A 21863-nucleotide genomic window follows, 5' to 3' on the forward strand; every position below is an offset into this window, starting at 1 on the left:
AGCAAGCGTTTGAAGGGAAGCAGCATTTTACTTGCATACTACTCTTGGTGACCATTCTCAGAAGCTTCACATGCTGAAGTCTCACCTTAACTGATCTGCAAAAGGTGCATTTGCTTTTTAAACTCACACCATTAGGGAATGCATTTTCTATGCAGTGTACAATAGGGATAACCAGCCTGTATTGCACCCATCCTGCAGGCTTAAGGTGCATAGTAGTGTTTCTTCACAAAAGTGGAGCACCTATTTTTCTTGCACCAAACCGTAGTTCTCTAAGACACAGTTCTCAAGCCAAAAGTCAGTTGCAGCTTTATTTATAGAAACAGAAAAGGATACAAAACTATGAAAGATGTATAAAGCACTGAAAAAAAATATAAAACAACATTAGTTCAGAAATAAGCATACTCTAGATGACCTTCAAGGTCATTTCCACATTGGAGTAGGAAGTTTTGCATGCATACAAATTGGAATCTAATCACTTTAGTAGCTGCTTGTTTCATATAATAACAGTAATCGATAAGACTGAAGAACAGACTCATGACTTTTTGCTCCAATGCTAATTCCACTTAATTACAATGTTGCAGTTAAGTTTGAGAAAGTTCTTGCCCTTAGCTCAGTTCTATTCCAAAATGAAAGGCCAATCTCAGATCCTTTTAGTAAATTCAGAGGCTGAGAGCAACATACTTTGTGGCTGAGAGAATTCCTTCAGTCATAGTAAGTCAATCAGGAGGGCCATGTCTCTGGCCAGGCAGCATTCAAGGTAAGTCTTATTTTCAACAGTCCACAGTATCTCTTAGAAATGACTTCCAGGGGAAATCACAGCTTTCTCACAGGGGATGGGGGAATCTTTCCCTAAACATAAAGGGCTGGAGCTTCTGCTTTGAAAAGGCAAGAGATGGGCTTTGTCTCTGGATGGGTAGAGAGCTGAAGCCTCTGCCCTTATTTCTTCAGGAATAAATGAAGGGGAAAAAGGCAGCTGCCATAGTTCTGAGCAGCAGAGACATCAGAAATGCAGGCACTAAGCGGAAGCCTGTCTCAGGGACTGAATTTCTTTTTGAAGGGATAAGCTATATCAGACTTGGCTGAAGCTGCAGGAGTGATGGATGGTAGGATGCTAACTGTGCCTCCCAACAGGCTGGAATGGCTGCCAGGGGGTACAGAACAAGTTTTGACAGGAGTCCTTCTTCTTTGGCTACAGGAGACTGCTCTTGGAAGAAGCCCTCTCCAGGACTGGTGGCCTTTTGCCAGGCCTAGGGGGAATGTCTAACTTTATAGAAAGACTGAAGGTCTCCTGGCTGCTCTTCAATATCAGTTTAAAAAATAACAGCTTGGGAGACACCCCTTGAGACCCCACTCCTGGCTGGCACCCCTTCCCTCAGAAAATGGCATGTGCTGAACCACTCCCACAGCCCTGATGCTTGCAGGCAGGCAGGATCTTCCCAGCTCTGGGCAACCTAGTCTTTTGGCAAAGATGCTGCTGTAACAGGTCTGGCTGTGGGCACAGGACATGGAGCTCAGGCTAATTTGGTGCTACTGTATTGGACCATTCTGTTTTTTTTTAAAGTTCTTAAAATGCTACTCCTAGGGTGACTAATATCGCAGGAGCTGATTGCCTGGACACCAGAGAATGAAGTGAACTGAACAGATTTACCATTCAGCCAGACCTGGGTTATCTCCCTTCATAACAGAAAAAATGCAGAAGGCAGACTGAACAGTTCCCTTGAAGGTGGGAGTTGCCCCGTAATAAAATTAGTATTATATGCTTTATCTCTAACACAAGGCAGAGACCACTTAAAGCCCAAGGGGCTGTAAGGTCATATTTGATTAAAAAGAAAAGCTGTTCCTTAAGAAAAGACCTGCCTCCCTACTCCCTGTTTTTAAAGAAACAAATAAAACCATTCCCAAGACTACCAAAAAAGGCCAGTGTTTTAAAGGTGAAGTTTTAAATGAAGACATTGAAGAGAAATAGCAGACTTTTCTACAGTAGGTAGAAAAGTAGCTTAAGGCTGAACTACTGCAGTCAGTGAGAGTAGCAAAAATGTTCTAACTTGTATCAGAAAGCAATCAAGAAGAACTGATGAGCATCATGCCCTTTGTTAAGCACAGGGCACAGCCCTGTATGCCCCTGGACAGAGGCTGTGAGAGATCAGGCTTTTTGAATTCTGCAAGGTAGGAATTTTTTTGTTCAATATCTCAAAATAGGCAGGAAAACATTGGAAGAAACAAAACCAATCTTCAACATACATAAAATACCTATTCTGAGATGCTTGCAATGTACATAGTCACAGAGATACTGTTTTACAAAAATAACATAATTAAAAATGCTTCCATAATTTCTCCCCACCCTCAGCCACAGCCCCTCAGTGTTTCTGGTTCAATTCCTGCATTCACAATCCAGAATCCATTAAATGAGCTTTTGGTTTTAGCACACTGGCCAAAGGCTTGGTCTAGCCCATCCTTCTGCAGATAGGATATCCAGTGTAGAAAAGCCATCAACCTGTCTTAAAAATCATTGGTTTTGCGTCATTCCTAATTCACAGCATACGTTTGCTCCCATTCAATTCCAACGTGAGAATAGCAGTACAGGAACCCAAGAACAGTCAGTGTAGCCCACGGCCAGCCTATAAATAGAAAGACAGACAATCTTAGTCAGAATAATTAATGACTGCTTCAAGTAGAAAAACTCTTGGGATGACCAAGTTATGATGCTTCTAATTAATTTTATTAGCAATTCAGTCTCATAGGAAAGTAGAGCCAACCCACAGAATTTGAAAGGGGAAATCTGGATTGTCTAAGCTTCAGGGATGCCTCATCCCCTGCAGCCCCAGTCTTTTCCATTTTCAGGGAACTGGACTAGGTTTATTCCTGCTCTGCACCTCCAAATGATACTTGCCATTTAAAAAGGTCTGTTTCAATCCTCTCCTTTGTAGTGGGTTTGTCTGTCAAGCAGATCCCCGAAAGAACCCTGATGCTTTAAGCTGGCTTATGGCACTTCCTAGGCTCAAAGGGATGCATAGCCACAATGCAGGTGATTAAAAATCAGAACAAATCCAGTTATCTGTTCTGCAAAAAGAGTCTGGGGAAACCTCTGATTAAGGCTGGTTTGGATACCGTGCAGCTGGGTGTAAAAATTGATGTACACACTCTACAGCCCCACATCAACTAATGGGGTCAGAACACCATTGTGCCAGTGCAAAACAGACAGCCCTATTTGCCTGATGTATTCCCACTAGATGCTTTTTTTAACTAAATAGACTGACTTCTCCAATATACAAAACTTTTGCTGGGGAAATGACATGATTTGTTATTATTTCAAATTCTTTTTAGTGAAAGTCACCATCTTTTCGCTTGAACTTTTAACAGCTAAAAGCAGTAAGCAGGAGGTCACAAGCCCAAAGGACTACTGCTTTCCAATGGAGTTGTAAATCACTTGAAAAATCCATAATCAGGTAAATGATTTTGCTTTTCTTGATACCTTTCCTGGCAGCTCTGTTCCCTTTCTCCATCTTCCTCCTCTCCTTAGAATTTATGAAATTTAGAGTTTATAGGTTGAAATCCTCAGCATTAGGCCCTAATGTTTTTCAGTGTGCTTTGTCTGGGTGAAGGGGGGAGGGAGAAATGTGTTTGAGGGGGTTTGGGCAGCTTTTTTGTTGCCATTGTTGACAGAAGAATTTTGGTTATGTTTATGACTGGTTTTCTGCATGCTGTCCTTGAACTACCAGCACCTGCTCCTGAAAGAAAAGCTTCAGTGCTCCCTCTTGGGGAAAACTCTGGTCTGAAGGAACCTGCTGGCAGACATGAGATTCCCCATTGGCCTGGAGAACGGATGGAAAGAAGCTGTAACCGCCCCACAACACGATACTTCAGGAAGAGCTCTTTCTGAAGGTATGTTTACAAGGTATTTTATTTTGCAGGCTGCTTTTGTCCAGGCTTCAAGCTGATTCCAGTCTGGAGGCTGTTTAATTGTGCTAATGTCCAGCTGAGCCTTAGCTTAATACCCTGCCCTCAGCAGGGCCGATGGCCTCAGGCTTGGTCCTGTACTTTTGGGCACTGCGTGTGCTGGGACCCTTCCATGTGCTCTGAGAACCTGGGCCGTGTAACACTTCACCCTGGAACAGGTTCAGAAAAAGTTATTTCTGCCCCCCTCTCCTGTGAATAGCTGTATGTTTGCTTCACAAATCTCTAATTGTTCTGGACTTGTTTAGTGGTGAAACACATACAGTCTTGTAACTGGAATGATTTTCATGGAGTAATTTACAAATATTAATCACTTGTCCTCACAACACCCTAAAGCAAAATTATACATTTTGTTTAATTATTTGTTCTACAAAACAGAATTGCTGAGGTATCTCCAAAGGGATTTTTAACAGTAAAATAGTCTTGGGGTTTTTTTCAGTGAAATTAGGCTACTGTACATTGGGTTTCATCTTCAACAGCAAGTTAAAGCCCAGCTGTGCTTTGTCTCTGATAAAATTGCATGTGAAAGTATGTCAATAGATGTAATAAAAACATACCTCTTCTGGCAGCAATATTGTGGTGGCTGCTTTACTGCTTTATACAGACAGAGCCAGAAAGTTAAAAAAAGACTAAGTCCAGAATTGCGCCCTTTTTTTTTTTTAAGAGGCACTTTTGGAAACTTTGCTAAATATATATTTCACATTTTTAAATACTTTAAAGCTCTGGCACACAGAAAATGTGCCAACAGTAGCCTTTAGTCTGATCTGCTCGTTATCCCCAGCCAATGTATAAGAGATCTTGTCAGAATACATAGGTATGCCCTGGAAATCATTTCTAGATGCCTTAGACTTATGATAAGATTCCTCCATGGTGCCCATGACCTGGGTTCACGGGGCTCTCATGCTGCTGTAATCAGGCTTGTGGTAATCCTCCTGGAACATAGGGAGTGTCTCCTGTACAGTAACAGGTGTTAGGGGTTGCATTCAGCAGATTACCTCCTCCTGATCTAATTAAGATTAAAAGGAAGGGGGAAGACTAAGTGACCCACTATTGGTGAGAGAAAAGGGGACTTTTTAAAAATTTGTGTTGCAGCTATTCTAGGAGGAGCTGCACAGATCCCAAAGCATTTCTTTCTGCACAGGTGGGAGGTAGCCAGCTCCGAGGAGGGGTGGAAGAGGGGGCACCTCTGCCTTGCTGGCCCTTCCTTGCCATACAGGAACCATGTGCACTGCTGCTGGGCAGGAGGAAATGCATGTGATGCTTTCACTGTAAGTGAGCATGGCAAAGGTATTGTGTTCTGCTCCTGCGCAATCCCAGATTAACTCCAGTCCCCTCAAGGCAGACTTGCACAAGTGCATCCACATCTGAGAAGCGGCCCAAGGACAGCCTGAAGCAAGCAGGGGATCTTTAAACTGTTTTCACTCATCTCTTCCATTTTAGGATTGGATATAAAATAAACTTGTTGAAAAGACTGAAGAACTTGGTCTCCAGAAGGTGATGTTGTAGGGAAGGACACATTGAGTAATGCTAATCCAGCAAGGATGCAATTTCAAATTCTGCCTAGTGTGTAAATGACCTGTGTGTTGTCCTTGTATGTGACCTCTAAAATCAAACAGCAGCAGGAGCTGCTCTCTTGCAAGGTAAGTTCACAGGAGCCTTTTCCTTGCTTAAACAGTTTCTCCTTGTAAACCCAAACAACCAAACAGTACTGACAGTCTTGGATCCGCAGTTCCAAGGAAATTCCTCTTTTCGCCCTGGGCCAGCAGCATAAGGTACGTCTTCCCTCAGGCCTTTTGCTGACTTCCATTCTGCTCCTACTCTCAAACATCATTCAAGGGGCTCTTCTTTCTGGTGGCTCCCCAGCTTTGCCTTATCACCCTAAAACACTGGATCCTCCCCTATGCTGTACCATTCTCCAAGCTCTGCTTGGAAGGGTACATGCCTGTGTTCTAGATCGGTATGCCTCCACAAAGTCATATATATAAAATGTACTTTTAGAAATGTTACTGGGGTCAAATCGAGCACTAAGCTGTTGGGAAATGACTGAGTTAATTTTGTCTATTCAAAAACATGTCACATACCACCTTAAATCTTACAATTTCTTGACTGTCTTCAGTAATTTGATTTTAGGCTTGAGGGCCAAGTTTCACATGACAACTCATTTTCCTTATCTTTTTTTATGGAAAGATGACCTAGTATTCATTAACTATTCATTTGTAAATCCAAGAACAAATTCATATGCTGTTTGCAAATTCAGCAATATTTATGAGCTTTATCTGCACAAATGTCTCTTAAGACAGCTGGACTTCCCTTTTAGCAAAAGGAACGCTGGGTGAGAAACATTAATTGAATCATGACCAAATTCTCTGCTTATACAGGTATGCTGCTCCACAAAAACCAAACACAAACTCCTTTGTGAAGAGCACTGCAAATTCTGTGGCAAGGTGACATCGGTGCTTTATCCATCTATCACACAATGTCGTTCCAAAGAAGTCTCCAGTCCCAACCAGGCATGAGGCAACACTCTGTTGCACACAGCTGATCTACTGTCCAGTAGTCTTGCTGGTTTAAAACCGCATTTTGATACGTTATGTACTCAGCTTTCAGCATAATGAATAGGAAAGTTGTTTTTATTACGTGGTCGAGACAGAATTAATACAAACTAGCTGCAACAGGAACAGCTTTTGGAGTTACTCCTTCCTTTGAACCTCCCATCTCCTCTTCGAGAACGCTTCTGGATACTTTGCAAAGGTCATGTTTCTGGCACACTCTGGATTTTGAAGGGAGTGAAGTAAAACTAAGCTTTCAACTCAGACATAACAGCCTGGATCACAGCCCTCAAAAGACCAGTTATGTCCTCATTACCTCAGTTCAAATCATTTGAACCAACATTTAATCATGTATCCATAAGGAAGCTCTTTCAAATTTCCTAATCACCTACAGTAATGACAAAGAATCACACCAGCAATGTTTTGGGCATACCCAGGTTTCACATTGTAATCAAAACACTCGGAAACAGCCCTTTGTTCCTTCCAACCTGTGAGATGCAAGAGAAAGGGACCATAGTTGCATTTTGCATTTTACAAAACTGCCTTAGTAGCTTTGGGACCTTAATGCTACTTTCAGATGTGACTTGGCCACACAGTCCTCAGAAGTCTTCAAGTACAGAGTAGTAATAAATCAACAGAAGTCAGAAAAAGTCATCTCTCTTTGAAAACCTTGACTTCAGGAGTGTACATCTTACTCTGACTTTGATTTGGCAGTATCTAAGTTGCTGTAAGACTTAGCACTCAGGAAAATTTATCCTTAAACAAAAGGTCATGTGACAAGACACTGAAGTAATGCCTCTGTAAAGTGGAATTAAGGAGGTGCAACAGTGGGGAGGAGGAGGAACAAGCACCGATTTGTCAAGCAGGAGAAAAAGCCAAAGCAAACCAGCACTTGAGGCCAAGACCTTTCTTGCCTACAATTACTAACATCCTTAAAAGATCAGTAAAATTGCTGCATTTTCAGGAAAAATAACACATTCAAAACTAAAGACCAGTTGGAAGAAACCTATTATCTAGCTCAACATTTGAAGCAGAGGATAAACTCTGGATTTTTAAATTTTAATTTCAGGTCTGTTTGTCACTTCCAGATGGACCCCTGCTGACCATTATAGCAGGGTATGTCCAACAGCATGTATTGCAAACACTGTGCAGTCTGATACCTAATTACTCTTTAGCTATTTGGAAAAGGAAATCCTATATATTTTCAGCTGTGTTAGCATTCAGCATGTAGATGTGGGACTGGATAACTTCAAAGCACATTAGAGGTGATCTAATTGGTTTATACAAAATTGCTCTATGCATTGTGCGTCAAGTTTTCCAGCTGCTCTGCACACACAGACATGATACACGCAACTCTACTTAATGCTGGGTCTGGGTAACACTGCATTATGCAGTATGCACTGTATTTGCACAGCTGAACAGAAAACCAGCATTCACTGTACTATCTTTCCACAGATACTGTTGTTCTTCCAACAGACCAAGCTCAGTGTTTCAATGAAGAGAAATGGAAAGGACTTCTGTTTCTCCTGGAGTTTATTCCTCTTCTGAAGGTACTAAACCAGAGTATGAAAGAAATTATAATTTTCAAATCTTGGCTTTAAGTTATTTCTGAAGGATATTCTTGTCCTTATAATACACCCTTCAAAATACAGCACTCAGATGGTAAGTAGCAGAATCACCCTTTATAGAGAGGAGTTTCCTACAAATGCCTTTAAAGTGCCTCTAGATGCTAATTCCTTCCTATCTGCCTTGCCTTACTCAATTATAACTAACACAGACAGGAAACCAAGTATTTTCAATTATCATGTGAAGAAAAAGAGCCAAGCACAGCCTTTGTTTTCTAGATGAAGTAATTTTCTAGCTTAAGTAACTTTACCGTTCATTTACCATTAAGAAATCCCTATGAAACTGGAACCTATAATAGTAAACAACTCTATTTCCAGCTGTAAAGAAAACAAAACAGAAGCAATTACGGAAGTATTAGATCTATTTGGAATTCAGTAAAGTTAGCTTTCATATATATATATCTATATTTCTCTCTCTCTATAGCCCACTTCTTCAGTTTCTAATAAAATTCTGTCATTGCCTCGCATTGCTGGACTCACCCTTAGCAAGCTGTGGAGTTGTTTATTAGTGGCTGAAAGCATTGCCCTAAGCACTTTTGTTTTACAGCTCATCCCAAGAACAAAATTTAGAGATGGGAAGACGCAAGCAGAGCTGGTAGGAAGCTGGCAAAAGCTCTTGTATATGTTGAATTATACCCTCTCTGCGATAAAGTAAAATTACTGCAGTATCATGTAGTAGGGCCAAAAGCAGAGAAGAATCATGTAAAATATTAAATGAAGACATGTAATTCACCTTTTGGGTGGCTGCTGCATATCTGCATTGTTTGCTATACTGTAGGTACAGCAACACAATTACATTGACAGAAAATTTAATGTATCTCAATCACCCAGCTGTACCCCATCCCAATCACATCTGCCCCACCTCCACTGATCTCTCTATACTCTGCTTGAGCTGATGAGAGTAGGCAGTGATCTAAAGCTGATTTAAAGAATTTTTCCCCATTTTATCCTCCCACTGCTCTGCAAGCTCTATACCACCTAGAGAATTTGATTAGAAATGCAGTTTCTCACCAGTCTGTATTTTATTGAGCAGTGCTATTACAAGACTTTTTCTGTGTGCATGAAGTGATGTAGAAAAAGATTTGGTCAGGAAAGCAGTCTTCTAACTATTTAAATTCTTCCTAATCTGGCATTGGTGATTTTTTATTTTTTTTTTTTGGTATAATCCATATTTGAGGATAGGCCCTTAAAAATACAAGTGTGCACATTACTTGCTGTAGCTGCTCCTCTTCAAATCCAGCAGAATTTTTAATACTTGAAATCTTAGCCTAAAGGCTAATTAAGGCTCCCAGTTTCTGGGTTTAAAATGTAGAATGAAGAGGCTACTAGTTTGTATTATTCAAGTGCTTAAATTCAACTCTGGTGATTTTCTAAATTAATGGCTAACTTAGGCATTACTGTCTGTGAACAGCCTGTATCCTTGTGTAGAAGCTTTTACTAATAAGCATTTTATTTTTGCATACTTCCAGTTCAGCTACTGATACATAAACTGCTGCCGCTAACAAACAGGCCTGGATAAAAGAGCTGATGCAGAGAATTTAACTTCCATTTAACTGGCTGCTTGGCTGTCACATGGGAGCACTCAAACCAGGGATATCAAATCACCTCCAGCCATTCATTCAGGGATAACTGCAAGGATGGTGAGGCAAGATGCAGTACATGGAGCATAATGAATTCAGTTGTAAAAGAATACATACGGAAAGCAAAGCCTTAACCTGAGCCACAGCAGGGTTTTTTTGCTGCTACTTTCGGCCTCCATGCTGCACGCATTGTGAAGGACAGGCAATAAACTCTGCCAGCAAATGCACAGCCCTCGAAGTCCCAGCTGGGCATCTTCATCCTCCCACCCCATGTAAAGCAGCACACAGATTCACAGGGTCTGTATATTCAAGATGCCACCTTGTCCCATTATCAGCCCCCAGCAAACAGCTCCCGCATCTTTCCCTTCTATCCACTGCATAGCCTGGGAGCAGAGCAGCACAGTGGCTCAGCCAAGGGGAAGCAGCCCGGGAGACTCCAGGCTGACCTTACTTACTGCTGTAGATTTCCAGGTGTTGAAGATACTTAAGCTTCAAGTGTGGGTAAGGTCTAAATATTCAGAAAAAGTATTACTGTACAAGAGGAGGTATTTAAAAGGAAAACCAGGGAAATTCTATAAGGATAACTCAAAAGCTGTCCCATGCAGCATCTGGAAACAAGACTGAAAAGGACAAAATCCTTAGCTGCCAGGTCTAGACCTGAACCTCAGCCAGGTACACTGGCAGTAACTGCAAAAGCTTCCTCTTCAGAAGACCTGAAGTAGTTTCCAGTTAAAGACATTAACAAATGTATAGCATAGTAGTCTACTTATGTGAATTCTGAATTATACCATCCTGGAGAATGCTTACATCTGTGGCTTTTTGAGGAGTACTTATTACTGCTGAGAAAAACTGAAAATGGATAGATAACAGTCCAAGACCATCATCTCCAACACAGGATGACTGCAACTCACCCAGGTCAGCACTGAGAGCAGAAAGCCATAATCTCTTAGTGCTTTCATAATGCAAACAGGATTTATTTTGCAGACATAGGTCACAAAAGTTGTGGCTCTTCTGTGTTCTTACTGTGTGTGGAACCACACTTTACCATAGCTAAAATAATTTTACTTTTATGCCTGATGGCACTGAAGAAAGTTGCATGCTGACAAGGACTTTCTTAAACAACAAGAAATCAATTCAACCTATGTCAGGGCTAAGGATACCGAACATACTTTTTCCTATTAATTAGATAAGCTGCAAATAAACAATTTCATAGGTAGAGCTCAAAAGATAGGCCCATCCTAGAGCTTTTATAAAGCACCCCTTGACACAATTCAATAATGATGCCAAAACTATTTGCATGGCATTATATATGTACATGAAAGAAAAAAAAACAACCTGCTGTGTTATTTACAAATGCCAGTAAGTAAGTGCTCTGTGGATGCAGGTATCCATACAGGACAGGCCTGCCTGCATGGATTCTCCATTTTGTCTTTGGAGCCAGAATCTCATTTAATGCTACCTAACCATCATACTAGCAGCTCTCCAGATGCTGTACAATGTAGATCAGAAGCATTATTTCCCCTGTATGTGTCACATGATGTGAGCAGGACGATGCTGGTAACTTCACTCTATATTTCTTGGGGGGGGGGTTGTGATATTATCTGACCATAATTCTACCTTAAGTATTTTTGCTTCTAAACGTTGTATAAAGCACAGAAGAATCATAAGAGTTATGTCTTCTGCTTCATGTTTTAAAAAAAAGCTTCACCCTTTACCCAAGTTTTTCCCGCAGATCTAGTCAGTGGAAAGAAACCTGAGATTTTAGGCAGTAATCCTGGTCTCATGCATATCAAGTTGACTCTGGAGTAATTCAACTAAAATCAAAAGAACCATATTTGTGCTACTGCTGAATTTGAATTAACAGTAAGAAAGACTGCTTAAAACTACCTGGCAGAATCATTCTGTCACAACTGCTAATAGGAAAGGAGAAGAAAACCAAACAGTTAGCTTTAGTTTTCAGATTAAGGAGGAGTGAATCTGTAAATCAGAAGCAACCTTCCTTCTCCTCCCAGGTCTTCAGTTGAGAGCTACGCACAGCTAACGTGAAATCAAAGCCCACAAACTATGAAATCTCAATGTTTGTTCATTTGTTTTTAGAACAGAGACAAAAGCTTTCAAAAGCATTATTGTAAATAAAGATGCATCTTCACCCAGAAGCAAGGCAAAAGAGTTACCTCTTCAAATTGTTATGCAAAGAAAACATTTCAGAGTAATATATCTGGCTTGGCATGCATGAGGACAGCACTAGCCTTATCATTAAATGTCTACTCAGGTATTCCCAGCACAACCTCTTTAAATATGGTATGAACAATTATGGAAAGATAACACTTGCAAAGATTTTAGGGCATTTCCCACTTGTAATTATTTGCTGAGACCATTATAGATGCCAATCAAAACATCAGAGCCAGGAGCCTCCTTTCATTACAATTGCAAGATGAAACAGCAGAATAAACAGCTAACTCCCCAGAAGAACACGAACATCCCAAAGGCAGAACTGGGAACACTGCTGCTGCCTGGCAGGATCCTGAGGTGAGCATCTGTCTCTTATTGAGCAGAGAGATACCCATGTTATATTATAGAAAGCCATGCTGAGCAGAAGGGTGAATTAACCTCCCTCCTACTAGAGCTTGAATTTCAGGAAGATTTCTGTATTAATCTAATAGGGGTTCTTGGATTTAGGTTTGTATGTCAGCCTTTCTGCATACAACAAAACTCCTTCTCTAAGCTTTTAGTGCTAGGGAGCTCTTGAGAAATCAAGGCTATACACTCTCAAAAGCAGAGGATTTAAACCAGGGATTCAGACAACTATCATCAATCACCAGAAAGCAAACATTTAGGTAAAAAGGTGAAGTATTATAATTTATTTCCCCAACCTGATTTCTGGCTAAGGTACCCTGGAATAGTCATGAATATGAGATGCTTAAATTACCATAAAATAATTAATTTTTAAACATGAAGAATTACTTAAGGATGAATTATTCACAGTCCCCTTCCTATCTGCAACACACTTTTTAATCTACAATTTTTCCTTGTCATCCTCAAAAACACTTATGTTCCCAGACTGTTGCAGCAATTCTATGGTGCTGCTTTGTCCCTTCACAGCATTAAGAGCAAGAAAAAAAGCAGTGTAACAAATTATTAACAACTATTTACAACCAGCTACACTAGCAATAAACAAACTGCAACTTCTTATCACAGAGCTCTCCTACCTGAAATGCTCTGTGTAATGAAAATTATATTACCTGTTAGAGCTTAATGCAGTAAGAGAAGGGCTGAGAGCACATAAGCAATTTACAGGAACACTGCATTTGGCATAATTGCTGTATCAGTGTAAAGCTAGCACTACAACTGAGGCCATTGAACCGAGTTCTCACTTAACAGAAATCCAAACATCTTGAGGGATGGAAGTGCATAGATAAGGTAACGAGGCAATCTTGCAATCGCTTACTGAGCCGTAGCAATCGATTCAGGACTAAGACATCTTTAACGCTGCTGGTCTCAGGTTCTATGAACTTATTCCCCTTCTGCTTGTGTCTTGTTTTCACAGCATGGCCAAAGGGCAAAGAAAAGGGCTGATGTGGAGTTAAGGCAGGCAGCCCCAGAAGGACAGTGGCGCCTGAAGGTGGTGATCAGCCAACAGAAAACATTGACAATGAACAATATCTCCATCACACTGGTGGCATATCACGTGAAATGTAATTGTTGCATGCAAGTTATCTGGAGGAAAAGGGCCGTACAGGGTTTGACCTTGGTTTACCAGTTTTTGATAAAAAAAATTGTTTCACTTCTCACCTGCACAAGCTGACCTGACCCTGCTGCAGCCCATATAATCATAGCAACTAAATACAAAAATTATCAGTAAAATAGTTCAATTACAGATAGTTTGCGGGAAAGATTAAATTTGTTTTAACGTGGGGGAAAAAAAAGAGCCTGTATGAGTCCACCATCAAGACCATTTGAAACAAATTAAAAAGAAATAACTTAAAATTCCTTGAAAGAGATTAATATTTAATTCATCTCAAGGTCAAAATTAGAAAATTTGCTTGTATATTCTCAGAAAACACATTCTGGATTTCACAAGTACATCTAGTGAGTTTCGGGAAGCAATACCTTATTCCCTGCTTTCTGTGTGAACTGGAAGTGCACTCTCTGCAACACAGAGCCCAGAGAGTACCTGAAAATACAGGTCTACCTACGTAAGCTGTGGAAGCATGGAGCTCACCTGAAGCAAAAGCTAGCAAACCATTTATCACCTACATCAGAAAACAGGGATTAGAAATACCCAGGCAGCTACCTCAACTCGCAAAATCTGCCAGCATTGCCAAGTACAGGGAACTCGTCTCCTGAGCCGTGCTCCGCTTTCCTGGGATCCGGTCTCAGGCCATTAAGGAGCCACCCGAGAGGAGGAAGTTTGATCAGCGCAAATCTGAGTGAGTTATCTACCAGTGTGGTAACCAAGATGAAAATGATTCTGTCAGCCCAAGCCCCTTCATCCGCACACTGAGAGTAACAACATTTCTTTGCCTTGTAGCTGGCTCAGAGGAATGCACATGGAAAGATTTAAATGTTGTTAAAACAGCCTAGCTGCTCTCCTTGCTTTCCTGTTTGAAGAAAGCTCCCTGAACAGCTGCTGAATGGGATCACTCAGGGTCTTCCTTTCAGGTAAGATGGCTGCACTGGTGGAGCAAAGCATATACGGGAACAAGCCTGAGACTGCAAAAATATTTTAAAAAAACCCAACCCAAACCAAAACAAAACCAAACCCCATTTTTTAAAAATATCTTAAATATCTTTAACAGCGTATTTGCTTTTCTAGAAGAAAAAAACACCCGCAAACACCACCTCCTTTACATTATATCAAGCTATAACCAAGTAAAACAGTATTACTATGCCTTGCCAGAAAGTTAGTGCCTATATTTAAATTGTCTTATTTATAACAAAGTACAGCTTAGTGCAATGAGATATAATCTTTCCATGTGCTTCCCTGGCCCACTAAGATTAGCAAGGAGCATGATCCGATACACGGCTGTTATACCCTCTGTCCCACCTGTGCTCTGCTATTCAACGTAATAAAAGCAACGCTGCAAACCTTTAACAAGACTGATGGTAGTGCTAATCTATGTATCTTGCTCAAAACAACACACACATGCACCTCTGTGGAGGCAACTAGTGACCCCTTTATATACATTAACCCTGTAGCGTTCAACTAGTTTCTTGTCTCCTTGCCCAGGTGTGCAATGAAGTGACACTTCAGTGATTCGCAGCCTTGATCCTGTTTGCTGTTGATGTAAAGCAGGAACAGAGTAACTGAAGCCAGCTGTACAACCCCAGATTAAGCAACACAGCATTATCCCTGAGGGCAGCGAGGCATGGATTTGCTCTACTCCCTCACCAGAAGATGGCTGGGCCCTACGTGGATGTCAGGGACACGAGGGCACCAGCAGGCTCTCGTTGCCCTGACCAGACTTAGCAGGGGCCTCCACATTGCCCCTGTATTTAACTGTATAAAAGTATATTGTGTACGCATATACTGTACGCACGCTGTACCTGACTGTGACTTGAATTCCCAGCTCCACCTCGGCCCTGCCTTGTCACCGCCGCCTTGCCCAGCCCTGGCTGGCCCCTTGGCCGACCCTGGCTGACGCCAGCGGGGTGTCTCCTTGCTGAGGCACGCTGGCAAGGGCAGGGTGCTGCCGGCCCTGCTGCCTCCCTGCTCCCCCCTCCTGGTGGAGCAGCTTCGATGGCAGAGACTAGGCTTCAGCCTCAGCCACGGTGGGATTTCTCCTAGTCCTAATTTCACATCTCATGGGAGAGAAATAGAATGAGAACTGGCTATGAAGCAGTCATTTCCATTTGTAAATGGGATAGCACAAAGGAAGAAATGAGAACAAATTTCCATATGTACAGTCCCTGCTGAACAATCATCTCTGCAAATCTCTCCACGGCATGTGTGGTGCATTCTGCCTTTACAGGATCAGCCACACAACCAGAATAATGAATTAATCTACGCACCATAACATCGGCTCAGAGGATCTGATATAACGGAGCTGGATCTGACTTGTTTTATTTCAAAGATCACAGTTCACGCGCAATGGTGTGGCCACACAGATCAATCGTATTAAATATAATCTGGGGCTAATTAATGAGTGCCAGACCTCAAGCAGGCCCAGACCACGATCAAACATCTTTGTTTACAATCTCTACATGCCAAAACAACACTTCCTCATATCCCCATTTTTAAACTAAAACACCAAGGTGGAGAAGTAACCCACCGGAGGAAGAGAGCACGGTGGGTACGGAGGGCTGGCTGGGCACAGGTGAAGCTGATGTTGGAGCGGGATGGAGCACTGGGCTTGCTGAGCAGCACAAAGCCCGGCCACGTGGGCACGCAGTGCCTTGGAGTGGGATGGAGGGTGCGCTGGGAAGAACAAGGCATGAGGAACAGCTCTACAGGTGATAGACCAAAGATCCTGTTTCTCTGTTAGTGTCATTCCTCATGTCACTGTTACAGTCAATAAATGACCCAATGGTAATTGGGCTATGCAACTAATACTTTTACCACGGCATAAGAAATGTGAAAATGGTAGATTTTAAAGCCTGAAGTAAACAAAATACTTATTAGATCTGATCCATTTAGATGGGTATGGTAAGATGGCAGAAGGAAAGACAGCCATAGAAAACAAGCTACCAAGAAAGGTAGCTGTGATTTTGTAGGGGTTGCAGTAAAAATGTGAATGGGGTTAATTGGACTGGGAGTGGCTTCATTTTAGTTAGGATTGCCAAAGCTAGAGGCTGTCAACCCTTGGTATGTTGGTGAAGGCATGTTGCCAAATGAAGATGTCAAGGTGTCCATCATTTACACTGACTAGCTAGAAAAGATCCAAAAGATGCCATGTTTGGGAGGCACGGGAAGACAGGGAATATGGCTCACCCTGCTGAAATAGGCTATTTCTGTTCTGAAGGCAGTATCACTCCTGATCTTGACAAGGAGATTAATGCCAATTTCTTTGGCAATAATCAGGATATCTAATAGGGAGGGCTAGAGGGTTCATCTTCTTGCCTCCTCCTTTATTTTCAGTTGGATCTTCTGGTTCTACATGCTGAACTACATATTCTGGATGAAATGGAAGGGCTTCTCAAAAATTTATGCATGGTCACTGAATGCAGCTGAGTTTTGCACAGGAAAATGGATATTTAAAGAGAAAAGTATTCATTTATTTTATCAGTTCTTTACTCTGGAAATTTTAAATGCACAGTCTGGTTGTCCAGCCACCATATATCGCCTCATTTATTCCAAAGAATCTTTTGAATGGATACTGGCACAACCCAGTATAGATTTTGAAAGTTCTGCGTTTTGGATCAAATTTTCTGACACAAGTATTAGCATACTTCATGTCTGCTCACAGTGTATTCATCATATGGGCCAAGGCTGCTCAGATGACCCTCTGTTTCTCCTTTGAATAATTATTTTGCATTGGGATTTGTCTCCGTGTTCACTTTACTGCAGAACTGCAAGATTACTATGGATAAAAGACCTTCCTCTGTCCTTTAGAGTTTCAGTGAGGACTGGACTGAAGAGCTCAGCTGCAGTCAAAGTTTGTCATAACAAAGAAGCCTGATTAAATAAGAGAAATTTACCATTTGGCAGAATCCTTCAGCTGTTCATAAAAGAAAAAGTCAAACACAATACTTAATGTTTTGATCAGAAACTCTGCTTAAGTCTTTTACTTGCATCCTTGATGACCTTTAAATTGCATTTGAATAAATTTCAATTACTAAGGCAGGAAAATTACCCTGGCAGATGGACCAAGGTCATTACCAATTTACTAACATCTCTCCCTTCCCTTTTGCTGAAGCCTCTGTTATCTTCTATGGCTTTAGAATAACAAATTATTTTTTATTCTTTAGAGAGTGATGTAGCTTAATTTGTTTTAAATCCTAACCCAAACTGCAACAGATGTTATAATTGTTGGGCAGAATACTTGAGAGGCTGTGGCATGTCTCCATTTTGATTTGCTATTGGAGGCCACAAAACACAATAAATGAAAGTACAAAGAAGGACAGAAGCAGAAGGGCGACTCAAATGTGTTGGCATCACTCTAGACAAAGACTGAAAAAATAAAGCTCAAAGGGTTAAAGTGATTGAGTGAATCTCCAGTAAGAAGGAAGAAATGTCAGAGGTAGACTGAGCTGAACTAGGGAAACAGTGACAGAGAAAAGATGGGAAGCAAGAAGCAATCTCACAGATTTGAAAAAATGAACTCTTCACTAAAAAAGAAGCCATAAGAGGCTTCCTCAACTCATTAATACTGATCTAACAGTCCAGTTAGAAAATGGGCAAAGAATGGGCACTATACGCTACATTAGACAACAAACAGTCTTAATTAAGTATGTTATGAGAGTAAAACATTCCAGTTCTCTTGTTAAAGAATACTTGTTTTTAGAAAAGGAAACAGGACAAAAGATTCAATAACAATTTTTTTTTTTTTTTTCAAATCTTAGGTGGTTATTCTTAGTCTTACAAGTAAAAGCAAACAAAGCTCTTATGTCAACATAAATTTCCCCCACTGCTCCTGAGTGTGCCTCAGCAGGGACACTAGTTAGCTCAACTTGTCTTATGCTTTTGGTGCATACATGCATCCTGTACGTGCAGAATGGATGCCGAAGGTCATTTGGCAAAAGGCACCCCCAAAAATGATCAGTTTGTAAATTGTGGTTACTGCTAACTAGGGTGGCCTTTACCTGGTAAAAATGGGTCCAGTCTTTCAAGCCGCCTTTGAGAGCTAATTATGCCAATTTTGTTTCAGACTGAAGACTTAAGTTACTCTACAGTGAAGAGTTGTAGGCTTGATAGAGGTTGACCAGCAGCTTAATTATAGCTGTAATCCTACTAATGCAGAAAAAATTTATTGTCTTCCCTCTTGGAGATATAAGCGGACTTAATCTTGTATCTCAATCAAGCTTAACAGAACTTTAAATACAAGTGCTGTCAGTAGCCAACTTTAATGAAGGCAGCAGTACATAAAGCTGAATTGAATTATTAATTAAATTACTCCTGCAGAACTCACATGATGGTGGAAACACTCTGTAAGAAGTGTTGAGTAAATGTTAACATTTTCTAACAAAATAACCACTATCTTTGATTAACAGAGATCTAATCAGACTATACATTAATTTTGAATCATCTATAAATTGTCATGGAATTAATTTGTGTCATCTTTTAAAACCAGTACAAATTTGGCAAAGCACTACATGTAATACAGGGTCTCGATGTAATTAACTTCAGTGACTAAAACGCTCATAAAGTGTGTGTCCTTGGCGAAGTACAGCACTGCCACAGTCTCAGTTTCAGGAGAACTGATGGGTCAGCACTCACTATTGTAACAGAAGTACAGGAAGGTTACTGTAGGCAGACCTTTACAGTTGGTTTATATACTACTGTGCCTGCACTGAACTGAAATCATGGATATTTTATGTAACACTGTAGACAGCGTGAAGATACAGAAAGTGCAAAGTGTAAGCAGGACAAAAAAACCCCAAGCTCACCCTTATTTTCTCATGCTGAAGACTCAGCATTTTAAGATGGAATATCTGGGTATGCAGTGGGTTTTCTTGTTTGTTTTTTTACTTTGTTAGTGGCCAAGCTCATAGTAGCGCCTGCACACCATGTGGGAGCAGCAATGCCTATTGCATTTGCTGGGGTAATAATGACCTTGGACTAGATTCCCAAAAGGAAACATGCTTTGCCCTGGGAAGCTTCTGCTGTAGGCTTGCACTGGAGCTGCCCCCGATGCTGGGCTCAGCTCTCTGCCTCCTTTGGAAGCTGCTCCATGGCTCAGTTAGAGAGTCATGAAATAAAAATCCCAGGATTTTCTGTATCCTTGTGGCTTGCACACTCCCCTATAGCAGAATGGAAGAGAGAGGTTCCCTCCCTGCTCCACAGACTACATTTTGTTTCTATCCAGTAACTGTTTAAAGTACATCAGACTTTCCAGTATGGCCTAACTGGCAGAAGCTAATCCAATCACATCCTACAGATACTTCCAGCTTGTCTTTAGCATTCCCTAGGAGGTACCAAAAGCCCAGACCATGTGGAAGACATCTCATTACTCCACTTTACCTGAGCAGTGGGCAGTAAAGGCAAGGGCAGATTTTCAGAGGAAGAAGAAGAAAAAAATCCCACAAATAAAGATGAGAACATCATAAAGGACCTTGAACCTATGCATGACAGACACATACACTAAGACAGACAATCCTGGAGGGAAAAAGGGGGACGACAGGACAGAAGGAGATATTTGGTCTCACAAGATACATTTGGCCATTTTTTCTAGACTGTCAAAGCAGGTAAACGCTGACTCTCTCTCCTAGTTTCTCCTGTCCTCATCTGACAACCTTTTAACAGCAATAATGTTAGTTAAGAAAAGGACGAGATAAAGCTTGTGTATTTGACTGTAATGCAGGAGCCACCTTCACTGAGAGACAGATCAGCAATGCTTATGCCAATGTAAAGAAGACACCTTCACGTTAGTGAGCGATCATGACTTTTTAAACAAGGACATGACCTCTCTAAACTTGGCATAGGTCAAACAAATTGAGACATGCCTAATTCATGGCAACCCCTTCTATACACAATACAGTGGATTTTTCATGCACTGCTATCACTGAAGAATTTACTGTCAGCTCAAGAAGCACAGAAACCAATCAAGGCACTGAAAGGATCTTCTAATACTATACTGTGTTTCTGCTTGTGGCTCTACCTTCTGTGCTACTAAGCTCCATTCACAAACCCCAAAGAACTTGGTGTCTAAGCCAGGCTGTGAGAAAGCACATCACAGGGAGGAATGAATGCTGAACTATTACTGACTGACAGCAGGCATGACAACCAAGATCTATTCCCAGTTCTGCTACTGACTTGCTACTTCTTTCTGTGCCTCTGTTTCCCTTTGTTATTTGTAAAGCAACTGGAATCACAAAATTCTTCAAATGTTTAGGTCAAAAATGCAATACAGGACAACAGAAGGATATACCCATCTACTGCCCTATTTTACTGCTCAGAACCTGGCAACCTACTGCAACCTGGCCAAAGCAGATTCAAATGACATTAGGAGAACACTCCATGCTCTCTCTCTTCAGGAGTTGCAATTAGAAACAATGAAGGTTTACAAGGATAGGTGTTTTGGGACATTTTTGAGCAATTTTGTGCAACACGTTGCCAGCGCAACACAGGTTTTATTGCAATAAAGGCAGGTGCAATTTAATTAATTTTTTTCGATAAATGCATCATCATGTAAAATTTGCATCTTATCAAACAGGTTAGCTCATACAGCAATGTGCATAGAGCTCCATGACAACGTGTGAGAGACTGAAAGAGTTAATGTCTCAAACATTGTGGTGGGGCAAGTTCTGCTTAAAGACAAACCCTGCACAGCAAGGAACCAAGGTGAAAAGCCCATCAGCTCAGACATCAGCAACAGGAGGGGGAGGGCGTGCTGGAAGGTGTGCAGCTCCCTGTTCTGATAAGCTGTTCTGATACAAAGATCAAACAATGGCCATGTCTGCAGGGAAGGAGAATTTACTCTACAAAGGACCCCCAAGCCCAAAGGCTCCCAAACTGCTCATTAACCAATGACGGAGGGGCAAGGATGATAAAAGGACACAAACTGAAGCCCTGGATGCAAGCCCACCGGGACTGGTCCCCTTGGCTGACTGCACCCCTCGGCTGACTGAACCAACGCTGGACCCAGGACCGGTGAAATCTTTCTCTCTTCCTTTCTCTCTGTCTTCTTCTCTCTTTCCTTTTCCACAATCCCTACACCTCATCCATTTCAAGATATAAACCGTTGACCAAGTCTGAGACTAAGAGTAGATCCAGCCGCCCCTAGACCCTTCTCTGACGAGGAGTCTGGAAAGCAAGGGGGTCTGCTCTGAACCTTGTGACTCAACAGGAGGGATCTCCTTATTCCCTGAATTGATGTATATGGTTACACGGTTTACAGAAGTAGTCTTATGCCAACTCCTGTTGTGAGAAACCCTGCCACCTACTACCAGGCCTCCCCAGTTCCGTTTGCTTCTGTCATAAATAAAATCTTTAACTGATCATTTGGTGTCATTTCACCTTAATTTAGCCAGAGGGAATTTTGAATTAAACACGACTC

The 21863-nt window shown here is 41.4% G+C and overlaps 1 protein-coding gene across 3 annotated transcripts in view; it reads right to left on the reverse strand.

Moving 5' to 3' along the window:
• Positions 1–280: 280 nt before the first annotated feature.
• Positions 281–21863, reverse strand: part of HHAT (hedgehog acyltransferase) — a 169518-nt gene continuing 147935 nt past the window's right edge. For all 3 annotated transcript variants that reach the window (XM_069800214.1, XM_069800213.1, XM_069800215.1), the window contains one exon: positions 281–2618. In XM_069800214.1, the coding sequence (XP_069656315.1) occupies positions 2527–2618 (92 nt within the window). In that variant the 3' untranslated portion in view covers positions 281–2526. The remainder of the gene's footprint in view (positions 2619–21863) is intronic.

Source organism: Haliaeetus albicilla, chromosome 13 (genome assembly GCF_947461875.1).
Source record: "Haliaeetus albicilla chromosome 13, bHalAlb1.1, whole genome shotgun sequence".
NCBI lineage: Eukaryota > Metazoa > Chordata > Aves > Accipitriformes > Accipitridae > Haliaeetus > Haliaeetus albicilla.